Genomic DNA, 12,779 nt, shown 5'->3' on the forward strand with positions numbered 1-12,779 from the left:
CACCCCCGTTTAGCCTATTTTGACAGAACGGTAACTACGAAACTCTACACTAAGCATAGCCCGACATGCTCTCGGCCGATTTTTATTTTTGAGTCAGATTTTGATACATTTAGGTACCTATGTTTGACTCCTGATTCTGGTCGGAATAAATACGAAACCCCAATTTGGGACAACAGTATAGTCTATTACAAGTTCAAAGGTGTGATACCTCATTGGATTCAGAATGATGTTTAGAAAAATGTATTCAAAGCGTTTATTACCACAGATATAAAATCAAAAAATATTATAAAATAAAAGTGCGTCTACTCAGCTTTGTATGAACCAAGAAATAATAGTGTAAAGGACGACTCACATTAGACCGGGCCGTGTCCGGGCCGGAGCTTCCGGCGCATCGTTTTCTATGGAAAGCATCACGTGGTCGCCTGTCATGTCATAGAAAAGTAAGCTCCGGAAGCTCCGGCCCGGACACGGCCCGGTCTAACGTGAGTCATCCTTTAAACGGTTTCCCCTGAGGCAAAAGTGCAATAGGTATTACTTATTTCACTAACTTCGCCTACTAAGAGGCAAATCGCGATTTTGTTATGGTTTATCGATAACTTCTCACATCACTAGATTATCGACATTACATGTCGACTATTGCCCATCACTTTTCTGGCTGTGTACGTATTTAGAAACTTGACTCCGCCCCTAAAATTAGTGCGATAGGGACAACTGCAGCTGAGGCGAAAAATCCTGCGTAAAAATGTCAAAAATCGAGGTTACGTACTCCACTGTTTCCTCCTCCAAAACTTAACCAATCGTAACCAAATTTGGAAATCTAAATGATTATGAAATTATCTGTGTCGGACCGTTTTGCTTTTTTGGCTAATTGATATCAGTTTTGAATACCACGCCTCTCATTGCGGCATAGTCAATTAGGCCATTTTGGCCATTTTTGAAGGGCTCCAGCGCCTTAAAAAACAAAAATATCAAAAAAAGCAAAACGGTCCGACACAGATATTGACAATATTAATCTTTGTTGAAAAAATCATTGCTCTAGCTTCAAAAACCACGGAGGAAAACGTGGAGTACGTTTGTATGGAGGAATGACTACTCCTGTTGGCTCTTAATGTGGTCGATCGTCGGATCGCCTGCCTCGCGCGGCTGCCGCGCTATAGTTCAAGATGGTACCAAAATTGGGTCGCGAGCCAAAATACAGGTTTGCCGCGGTAGAACAATGCTCGCGCGGCCGTCGCGCGATATCGAGACGCGGCTTAAGACGCGCACTTGTTTATGTACCCAACGGTTGGAGCGAGATAGAAGACAAGGCGTGGTTCTTTCACAAGAGAACCTCCGCAGAGTACTACTAGAAGGATTACCCTGATTTGCTGCATTCTCTACTACCCGTTGTATTGTATAACAATAATGGACCAAATTATTAAACAACAATAATGTACACAAATTTATCATCTTAATTTTTGAAATATTTTGTGTCATATCTAAAAACCATAATTATGATTCACCTAAAAATATCACATACTTAAAATATAAATAAAAAATATGTGTATCAACTGTAACAAGAGACTTTTAAGACTATTTCCAGTCGTACCTGTAATAGTGTAGACCGATGCTGAGGGTCGACTGTCCAAAGGGAGCCCTTGCCGAGACCTGGAGCAGCTGCCACCTGCAACAATAGGAATATTTCCTTTATTTATCTTTCTTCTTAAATTAGGATCTGTTGTAGTAAGAGACATACAAAAAAAAATACTAATAAAAACTAAACCACCTAAGGTGCCACCGGTAGCGCCGCTACGTGGAGTAGGGGCCCCTAATAGTGTAGAAAATAGTACCAACCTTGTGGAAGCACTTGTTGAGCGACAGATTATGCCGCACGCTGTTCTTCCAGCCCTGCGGCGCGTGTCGGAAGTAGGGGAAGTGCCGCACGATCCACGCGTATATCTCCTTGACGGGCAGGGCTCGCGCCGGCGCCGCCTCTATCGCCATGAAGATGAGGCACGAGAACGAGTAGGGGGGCTTGCTGTGCGCGGGCGCGGGCGCGGGGGAGGGCGGGGCCTTCACCGGCGTGCGCGGGGGGGACGCGCGGGGCGCGGGGGGTGGCGTCGTTGATTCCGTCTGAAAGGAAGACTATGCGTAAGTCTATGGGTGCACCGTCAAATGGTTAAAGCGTCAAACAGCGATCAAAGTAAACAACATTAAACATTACTGACACGGGACCCCCATTACTAAGTTGTTTGCTCTAGAGTCTGTGCGGAAAAAGAAGAGTCGTGGAATGTTAAGGGAGCCCATACATTTCACGACTCTTTTCTTTCCGCACAGACTCTGCATATGTATTGTTTTAAATAATTTTCGTTTTTACTAAACTAACTCCAGTGCATCGGGCTATTAGTTGTGTCAAACACTCGCTGCACGTGCATACGTAGTGTGATCTCTGTCACACCTACCTGCGACGGGTGGCGTCCTGTCTCTTTTTTAATTGCTTCGTGTGAAGTGTTTAAGACAACTATAGTAGTTTTAACGTGTAGCGTCCAATGGCGTCAGAACCGTCCTTGTCTCATAATCCAGAAAGCACGAATCCGTTTATTCAAGCCGGCATTGAGTTGTTACGCCTACCACTTGTACAAATACAAATGTTTGTTCGACACCTACCAACGCCAGAAGGCAGTAAGACAGGAGTTCCATATAGATGTACAGCCTTTTATTATTTTTAGTTAAACATCACCGACCGATATCAAAAGGTAGTAAGATACAGGAGTTTCCTTATAGATTTACAGCATTTTATTAGTGGGAACTAATATATAATGTGCGTGGAGACACGTCAGAAACTAAACGAAACTGAAATCGTGTTGACTGGAGTGGTTAGCAAGAATGTAAGCAACCTAGTGACACAATTTTAGATAAGTTATACATATTTAGTTTTAAAAGTTCCATGTCTATGAATACGAAAGTCTGAACCTTATTTTTAGTGAAAACTTCTTTCGCACTCTTTAGCCGAAGTCACATATATACTTGGTCAAATAAATGTTGTCAGTAGCAAAAGGCGACAAATTTGAAAAATCACGGGTTAGCAACACTGTTTTCGAATAATTCCAAAATCGCGTGTCATCTGTGTTTTATCTGTGGGATGTGGATCGTGAATAACAGCCACCTTGTTTGTTTACATTCTGAATCGTTGCCATTTCAAAGCTATTTCAAGAGAAATTTCTGCTGTCACCATTAAATACCAATATATGAAATAAGATTGTGCATGAACTTAAGCTAGGTGCCTACAATGCACAATCAAGCTCGTTGATAGTAAATATATTTGTAAAATTTGAGGTTATGATAATTACCTACATGTTTTGATTCTATGTACATTGCTACTTTTGTTAGCGCAATACCTGCTGCTCTTTGAGTGTTGCCCTACTTCTATATTATATTTTATAAGTTAATTGTTTTTGAAATATTTTAATCCCTCAAACGAAATTCGTTTTTAGGTTAAATTAAATACTAGACGTTATTTTCCGTGTGATTAATCCTTTTAGTCATGTTATTCATGTTTTACGATATATTTCATGTTACCACCCACATTCAAGTAACAATTTGTGGTTCTATAGTAGTCGATAGAACGTTTCCCAAATACCACCTAAGGTCCTATAAAAGACCTAAGAATATTGTATAAAGCCGAAATGGCGCATCTTATGTGCCATTCAGTGATATAGTAGACCTGTAGCAGTGTCTGTCGTGACGTTTTAGGTCTATAAAAGTGATGTGATGATCACTTTTGTGCTAATTTGTTGTCAGTAACGGCATTATAGTGTTAATTTATACTATAGTGGCATTTGAGATTCCATTATAGTGCTTGTTTTATACTATAGTAGTATTTGAAATTCTATTATAGTGCTTTTTTATACTATTGTAGAATTCATAGTTCCTTTACTACGAAATTTGCTATCAAGTTTTCCATCAACTGTTGTGAGTGGTTTTGTTGTGTGTTTACTTCACAAAAACGATACTAAGTAAAATGGTGATAAATAAAGACGTTATATTAATATGCGCCATTTAGATGTCGAATAATTCGGTCCTTAGTGCAAAAAGTATATGGGACGGAAGTTTTACCGTTAGAATAGTATTAGGTTAATGAGGAATTTTAAATGCCCCCTCGATTTATTTATGTTTTTTAATAAAATAATGTAATAAATTACTCGAAGCGTGAAGTGCGGGGTGCGCAGCGGCTTGTTGGCCCGAAGCACAGTACGTCTGCTTTTCGTGGCAGCTTTCGTTACGCCGCCACGAAGTGTTGGAACAATCTGCCACCTCCAATTAGAAATTGTACGTCAATAGTAACCTTTAAAATTAAGATAAAAGAGTATTTAACCGATGTTCAAACTTCCAACATATAAGCTGACGTACTGCGCTAGATATTTTTTTTTTTTTTTTAGCTATTAAGCTCGTTTCATGTTTACAAACACATACTTCTACTTCCAAATTGTTCAAGCACGGAATTATGTACTGTTGTCATTTAATTAACTCAACTGTCATCTCTTCTCCCATATGTTGCATTAAGTTTTGTTTTGCTTTATTTTATATTTGTTATGTGTATTTAAATTGGTTGCCCTGAAAACCAGCGCCATGGCTAAGGACATTAGTCATCGGCATATGCTGAGTGGCATCCATTTTGGTGTCTTGTACTAGAATAAGATGTATTATAGGTTAAGCATGTATTTCAACACCAAATAAACCATTTCTATTTCATTTCTATAATAAAATATGTGACGTCCCACGGTCAAAGGTACCTTATGGCGGGTATGGAGTTATGCATACCCCAGTAATCTACAATAAATAAGCTATCGATAACACAAAAGATCAACCTTCTAGGTTGCGTAGTTACAGAGATATGATTTTTTGAAAATAATGTTGTGAAATGAGCAACTTTACGATAGAGAAGTTTTAAGTTTAGCCGCCTAAAAAACTATGTTCCTGAAGTAAGTTACATAGTTGACTACAAATAATAATGCCTTATATATCTGAGATTAAAAAAATATTGCGACTTGTTCTGTAATGCAAATAGAAACTTTTGATATCGACTGATTTATGTGTATACTAACCAATCTCTTGAAAATAAAGTTTTATTTCATTTTCACGATTGATTGCAATGAGCTCTCAAGATTTAAATTTTATCTATTAGAAAACGACACTGACAGACAGTTTAAGCAAAATACAATACCGATTTAGAGGTGAAAATGTATTTTCTGACTTTTTCATATAAAATCACAAAATTGAATATTTTTACTTTTAATGTGACACACAATCAATTTTTCTGAGCACATATGAAAGAAATTCTGTCATTCAAATGAAATAAATCCTAAAACCCCAACTAAATACTATATTTAACCCCTTATGCCACTTTAAACTTACATAACAATAACAGTATTTGCTCCATACATTTACGAAAAGGTACCTTATGGAAATAAATCTAATAATACATCACTACAAAATATCAATCATATTATAGTTTATCTTTTATGAATAGAAAATATTAATTTACATTAAACTGCCCCCAATTTAATTAGTTCTTCGTCATAATAATCTTAAAAAAGACCAATAATTTGTATGTAATGAAAAGGTACCTTGTGGTCAAGTTACATGATGAGGCATGATGATGATGGAACAGTTAGGATAAACTAATAATATTTTGGGGTTAAGATGGTATAAATCGTCTATTTCTTATCAATAATATATTTCGGTTGCTATTGAAGATAAGCGGCATTGAGGTTCAATGACCTCAGATATTCCATAAGGTAATGCGTCGGGTATTGGCATTTTTCAGCAAACCAATGGCTGATTTACTGCATGCGACCAAACCAAATGAAGATTATTCTAGTTAAGAAAGACTTGACGAGAGTAACTTTGGTATAATAGCAGTCTACTTGGATTTGTGATGTCGGTCTATGTACGGTTATAATATTTGCGAGGCGCCCCAACCAGAACTGAAATTATCAAATTAGTTTTGCAGAATGCTAATACAGTTCTCTACCAAACTTCTTTTCCCGTATTGACTAGTTTTTTTGGGAATTTTCAATCTTTTTTCCATAAGGTACCTTTTCTACTAAACTCTGAGACGACATTACTAGGCTTATAACTAACTTATAACAAAAATAAAAACAGGTAAACAAACGTTACGCATTAAGGTTTCAGAACACACAATAAAAAAAAATTGAGCATTTTTTCACCTCTTTACAAAACATTTAATATCTCCGAAACTAGAAACCCTCATAAGGTACCTTTTCCCGTGGAACGTCACATATTATGATATTCACCATAGTTACTACTATACAGCCAAGAAGTAAATCCGACGCTTTTATAGGCTAACTATAGAACTTACGACGAAATATTCACCGCCATCATGATTAAAATTAGGGTTCCAAAAGAGTTTTGCTGTGACCCAGTTGCACCTACAAACTCTTTAGAAAGATATAGGTTTTTTTTTTAATTTAGATGTAGTCATTACTGTTGTTTCCTTTTTCAATGTGATTGGTAAAAAAATGTGCTAATAATGGATGTCGATAAATATTTAAACCGTCACGATTTTATGCTTGTATTAAATCATTGATGATAAATCTCACCTACAATCACTAATATCACTGGGGTCTTTTTTATCAATTCATTAAAATATAAAAATATTTTGTACTGAACCACATTATGTGGCTTAGGCCTGAACTTATATAAGCAAGATATAAGTAGCCATTACAGATCAAATTGATCATTTACAAGTAGTCGTTTTCTACCTTTATGTATCTAACTCGGTTTATAAGACATAAAAACTCAGCTATAACGCTGTTGTCTTTTAAAAGAAAAAACAAAACCACTATACAACAGTTTTGTGATATAAAAGAGTCATTGTGACGTTTACAGCGATGAGATATAATAGGGATTTAAAAACTACTAAAGCGCTTTTTAACGCTATAAATATGTCCCAAAAACGCTACTATAGAGCAAAACAGTTCTATAATAGTGTTCATATGACTACTAAAGTATTATGTACTATAGCAGTGATCTCTAAAGCCACTATATCCTACAATCGTTGTATAGTTGGGTTTTTGTCACTGTTTAAACACAAAACTATAGCGGCTTGCAGGGAACCTTAATAGCGCAAACTACTAAAGTATTATGTACTATAGCAGTCATCTCTAAAGCCACTATATCCTAAAATCGTTGTATAGTTGGGTTTTTGTCACTGTTAAAACACAAAACTATAGCGGCTTGGCAGGGAATCTTAATAGCGCAAATTAGTTGCATAAAAGTGATTCCAAATACTATTATACAGTAATATTGCTCTATAGTGATTATATTTGAACCTGTTATAGTACACGCCTGTAACGGCTCTATAAAATGATGAAGTAAACCTTTACATCAATTGCTTATAGAATATATTAGCTGTATAAGCCTATAGAGCAAAAAGGTGTTGCCAAACGCTTTTATACGACAGGTGGTCATCTCTGAAACCTTAATACGACGTCTATACAAGCTTTTAGCGATAAAAACTAAAATTATAGGACTAAAATGTTACTTGGGCAGTATTCGATAGTATTTGTTTTTATTCTTTGGCTATATTAGTTAACTTACCTTTATTATGACTTGACTTCCGATCATTTTTGTGTCTTCGACGTCGCCTTTAGTTAGATTTATACCTGAAGCAAAATAATATTAATTAATGTCAGGAATATTTGCTGCAAAATAAAATTCCTTGAATTAAAAAAAAGAGATTTACAAGAATGTCAATCCCTCTAGGAATAAAATGAGGATATGGACAAATTAGTTGCGATTAAGATCTTGACGTGGAGGAGAATGTTGCGCATACCGTGGACAGCAAAACGAAACAACAAATCCATTCTCAACCAACTCAGGATCAAATCCAGACTATCCACAATCTGTTACCAACGAGTCCTGGGCTATTTTGGACATATTGCTCGAAGGCAGCCAGATAACCTGCAGAAACTGGTTGTTTGTGGAAAAGTGGATGGCAAGAGGCCGAGAGGACGGTCACCCACCCGTTGGTCCGATCAAGTAAGGAACATCACAGGACTTAAGTACTGTCAGTACTGCCCTTAGACAAGCCGAAGACAGGGTGAAATGGAAGCAGCTCGTCGAGGCCTCGGTAAAGGCATTTCAAGACAGGCACAACCTTCAGTAATGAATCTATCAGATATATGAGAGCGACCAAGGTGCACTGTAGTACATATGAAAGATTAGAGTGCGCCGAGATCTGCCGAATGCGCGGCCAATGCGATATCTTCACATTAGACCCCGCTCCGGTGTACGAGTGGGACATCGCTATATACGCGCATAGGGCTGTCTCGCTCACACACCGGAGCGGCGTGCGGATCCGCATCAGTGTGATGACCGCGTAACGGCTTGCGTGTATTTCCTCGTATGATAATCATACATCGGATTCTAGGGGGCAAATTTTATGACGGGATTCCTATCCGTCATACAATTTGCCCCCTAGAATCCGATGTTTGATGATAATACAAGCAGTTAGTGTTAAACTACTGCGTACTTATAAAGTTTAATTTAAAAAGTTAGTTACCCCTAAGCAGGTTCCTGTCTTGCAGCCAGCTCAGGCTGGTGAGGTCGTCGTCGTGGTCCGCGGGGGGCAGGTTGCCGGCGTTCCCGCCGCACGCCACTCTGCAAACACACCGTGATCATTAGCAAAGTTATCCCCTAAACTCAGACAACATTTGTTAGCCTAATAACGACCTTCAAGTATAAAATATAGAATTAAATTTTGATTCTCTTTGCCGACCATAATGCATTCGTGTGACTCAAGGAATTAATGAGAAACCACTCAAAACGGAACGGAGTTTGCGGCATTTGTGGTAGATATCTTTGGACCCGATACCCTCAAACAGAAGCGGTTATAACCGCGCGCGCGGTCTTCTATAGAAGAGACTTTGAGTAAACGCGTGATGTCAGCCAAAAATTTGATATAGTCAATCAGCGGGCAAATATAGCCGGTATTCACCATTCCCCAGGAGAGATATTTTGGGTACATCTGGGGGTCTGACACATGACTGTGACAAACTAACCATCACGATCGCAACATATCAACAGTTAAAGATGATCATTGTATACAATTTAGCTCAGATAGTACGAGTATTTACGTTACGTCTCAATATAACCTCAATGTGTTATCTTTCGCAATGTTACCTACTAACCCACCGAAAAGATAACATTCTTGCAACGAGAAGTGATTGATCATAGGGCCAGCCAAAATTACACTGATAACGTCAATCTGTATGAGATACATGTCAGTGTGGAATGACGAAACATTACCATGATTTATTTAGTGAAGGACGGAAGAAGAATAAAGAATAGATCTTTAAAGCATACAGTGAATTAGAGACGAGTATATAATAACGACTGCTAATCTCCACAAACGGTGTGGTGATAACTCGGGGTACTACGAAAATCAACGTCAAGTCGGTCCTGTTGTACGGTTCTGAGACATGGCTGGTAAAGAAGGACATCACCAATCGGCTGCAGGTGTTAATAAATAAGTGCCTGCGACGCATCCTAGGAATTTACTGGCCATGGACCATCTCAATCGTCAGACTGTGGCAGATGACTGACCATAAACCCACAGGACGGGAAATCATTGTAAGGAACTGGCGTTGGATCGGACGCGCGCTCCGTAAACCAGACAACCACCTGTCCAAGCGATGTGGATTGGCAATTCGAGGCGATGTAGTGCGAGGCCTCGACCAGTTGAGAAAGAGGCAGGCTCAACTGGTCTCGGATGTTTTTTTTTTAAATATTTTCTGAGTGTCCAAAAGAATGTTTGCACTGAGTCTTATGGGGCCCACTGATTAGTTCTAACTGACAGGCCGATGCCGTCCGGCGGACAGTTAATCGGTGGGCCCCATTAAATTGTACATATAAATTATATACAAAAACAGTTATTTCTGATAACTAGGTGTATATCACTAGCTGTGTCCCACTTGTCACGGTCGAGCTACGGTTATTTATAACTATAAGCAGATCATGGTCACTTTTGATGAACTTGATCAGATTGTGGCAATGGGCGAAATAATGATAAGGAGCGATAATTCATAACATAACAAATGGTTAGTGTATTGTTCACACAGCACACTCTCAACTGTCCATCGGTGGACCTTATGCCTTTTACAATAAGGTTTAGGATCTGTCAGTTAACAGTGTGGACGATGGTATGAGTGCGTAAAACGAACCATTTTATGGGCATATTTTTCGTCACGTAGTCAAAATCGTCCTAGCTCAATTGGTTGTTCAATACTTACGCTATGGAATGTCCATTTAGCTAGAACCGAGCGTGACTGTAACCTACCTGACGTTTCAGACAAGACAGACAAAATGACAAGCGTATATCGACAAACGTACATCGACAAACGAAAAGAAAACATGTATCTATCGGGATCGGGATGACAGAAGTTCCGAAAAGTCACGTGACAATTTTCATACATTATCTAAGTTTCGAGTAGCGTTTTCTATCAACGATTGCTATCTTCTCCAGGGCTGGACAAGACAATATGAAGGGCGGAATGAATCGGATAAGCAGAAGTCGCATTCTATATTATACACTAGTCTTCCGTGTGACATATCGTGACATTCATTTGTCACTTATAATTTGGTCATGAGATATGTTATCGCGCGGGCGCCGCGCGGCTATCTTCTGATAGTAAAACGCGAATCACAGTAGTTTTACAGGAATTAAATAGTAAATTATCATTGTCATTTCAGCCGCGACAAATCCACTGATGGACAAAAGGCCTTTGAGGATCTTTAGCAAATATAGATCTCCCGATTAAAGGATTCTAAACGGAATCTTATAGGTATGCGCCCGCTAGACGCCACGTGTGACGCCATCTGGTGATAAAACTACACAACACTCACGCCGGCTGTGAAACTTCATGATCACTGTCGCTGGCGTCCTCTATATCGTCGAAGTTGTCTATAACCCTCCCGGAGACTTCGAGCCGCCGCAGACTGCGCCCGCTAGACGCCACGTGTCGCGCGATCTGTCGGATGAGGCGGCGCGGGAGGGGCAGGGAGGCGCGGGCCGCGCGCGCAGGTGAGCCTCCGCGCTCGCCACGCATTGGCGCCATCTGTTGACAAAAATATCTTTAGTTTGTTTACCAATCTTTGCATAATTATATACAGATATAATAGACAGAATAGTTGATAACTGGTTCATGGTGATTAAGAGGCGTAAAGCCAGGAAATAAGAATGAAACAAGATATGGCACGCCGCGCGAAAATTGCGACGGAAGATTTGGCCGTATGGCCGTCACGCGGGTTTTTGCCTTTTATCTCAATAAGTCTGAAAATATAAACTGAAATAAATGTCATATACTAAGAAAAAGTGACCAAGGCCTTCAGTGCCCCATATAATATTTTCTGAAAATAATTTAATTTGGTCTATAGACCAACCGCTTAACTGAGTCTGAGTCCTCGCCTGCGCGGTACGAGGGCGACGGGGCGTGACGGGGAAGGTGCGGGCGCCGTACGCCTGCTCCCGCACCTTCCCCGCCACCCTTAGTCGTCCCGCCCCGTCGTCCCCGTACCGCACAGGCGAGGACTCAGTTAAGCGGTCGGTCTATAATACTTCTAATAGAACTTTGAAAATATATATACTTGTGTTCAAAATATTGCTCGTCAAATTCCTCGATTATCATCATCATCATCATCATATCAGCCAGATGACGTCCACTGCTGGACGTAGGCCTCCCCCAAAGAGTGCCACAATGACCGGTCTTGCGCCACCCTCATCCAGCGGACTCCCGCGACCTTTACCAGGTCGTCAGTCCACCTTGTGGGGGGTCTACCCACGCTGCGCCTTCCGGTACGTGGTCGCCACTCGAGAACCTTTCCGCCCCAACGGCCATCGGTTCTACGGGCAATGTGCCCCGCCCACTGCCACTTAAGTTTAGCGATTCGGAGGGCTACATCGGTTACTTTGGTTCTGCTGCGGATGGCATCATTTCTGATGCGATCACGGAGAGAGACTCCAAGCATAGCCTTCTCCATTGCCCTTTGGGTGACTTTGAGCCTTCTTATGAGGCACACAGTAAGCGGCCATGTTTCAGTTCCATATGTCATCACTGGCAACACACACTGGTCGAAGACTTTCGTCTTGAGACCCTGCAGAATATTGGACAAAAAGATGTGCCGTAGCTTCCTAAACGCTGCCCAACCGAGTCGGATTCGTCGATTAACCTCTTTCTCGAAGTTGGACCTACCTAACTGGACAGCCCTCGGTTATATCACTAGCTATTTCATACCAAAGTTATACTGCTATGGTATGCAGGGTAACGATATACAAGTGAAAATAAATGAAAATTACACATGTTTTTGGTAATTTTTTTACTGATTCAACTTTAACCTTTTAAGGTTTTGGTTATAGTCTGCCCTCGCAAACATAGTTTCCTTGTGATTTTTTCCATGGCATTATTTTCCCTTGGTTAAATTGTGTAAATATTCAATATAATAGTAGGTACCTAAAACAACTATTTTGCGTTAGGCTTCTTAAGAAAAGTCTGCTGCGTATTTTGTTTACTCATTACGACAACGCTACTACGCAAAACGCCTCTGATAATGATAAGATATAAACCCGTCAGAAAGTTATTCAATGCGGATTTTTAAATACCTACCATTGCTTAGTAACAGTGCCAGATTAGTAACAGGTATTTGGGAAAAAATGATTGTATTTTATCTAAGATTTCAGGGCTAGACAGCTAGACATTCTTAAGCAAGAATATTTAGTA

General features: G+C 39.8%; 1 protein-coding gene across 1 annotated transcript in view; it reads right to left on the reverse strand.

Annotated features, from left to right (window-relative positions):
* LOC134796807 (forkhead box protein N3-like) overlaps window positions 1-12,779 on the reverse strand; it is a 30,239-nt gene that overhangs the window by 11,576 nt on the left and 5,884 nt on the right. Inside the window, exons 2-6 of the mRNA XM_063769030.1 lie at window positions 10,909-11,120; window positions 8,567-8,664; window positions 7,603-7,667; window positions 1,834-2,112; window positions 1,589-1,663 (exon numbers count right to left, since the gene is read on the reverse strand). Of these exons, the coding sequence (XP_063625100.1) occupies window positions 1,589-1,663; window positions 1,834-2,112; window positions 7,603-7,667; window positions 8,567-8,664; window positions 10,909-11,120 (729 nt within the window). The remainder of the gene's footprint in view (window positions 1-1,588; window positions 1,664-1,833; window positions 2,113-7,602; window positions 7,668-8,566; window positions 8,665-10,908; window positions 11,121-12,779) is intronic.

This window comes from Cydia splendana, chromosome 14 (assembly GCF_910591565.1).
Source record: "Cydia splendana chromosome 14, ilCydSple1.2, whole genome shotgun sequence".
Classification (NCBI taxonomy): Eukaryota; Metazoa; Arthropoda; class Insecta; order Lepidoptera; family Tortricidae; genus Cydia; species Cydia splendana.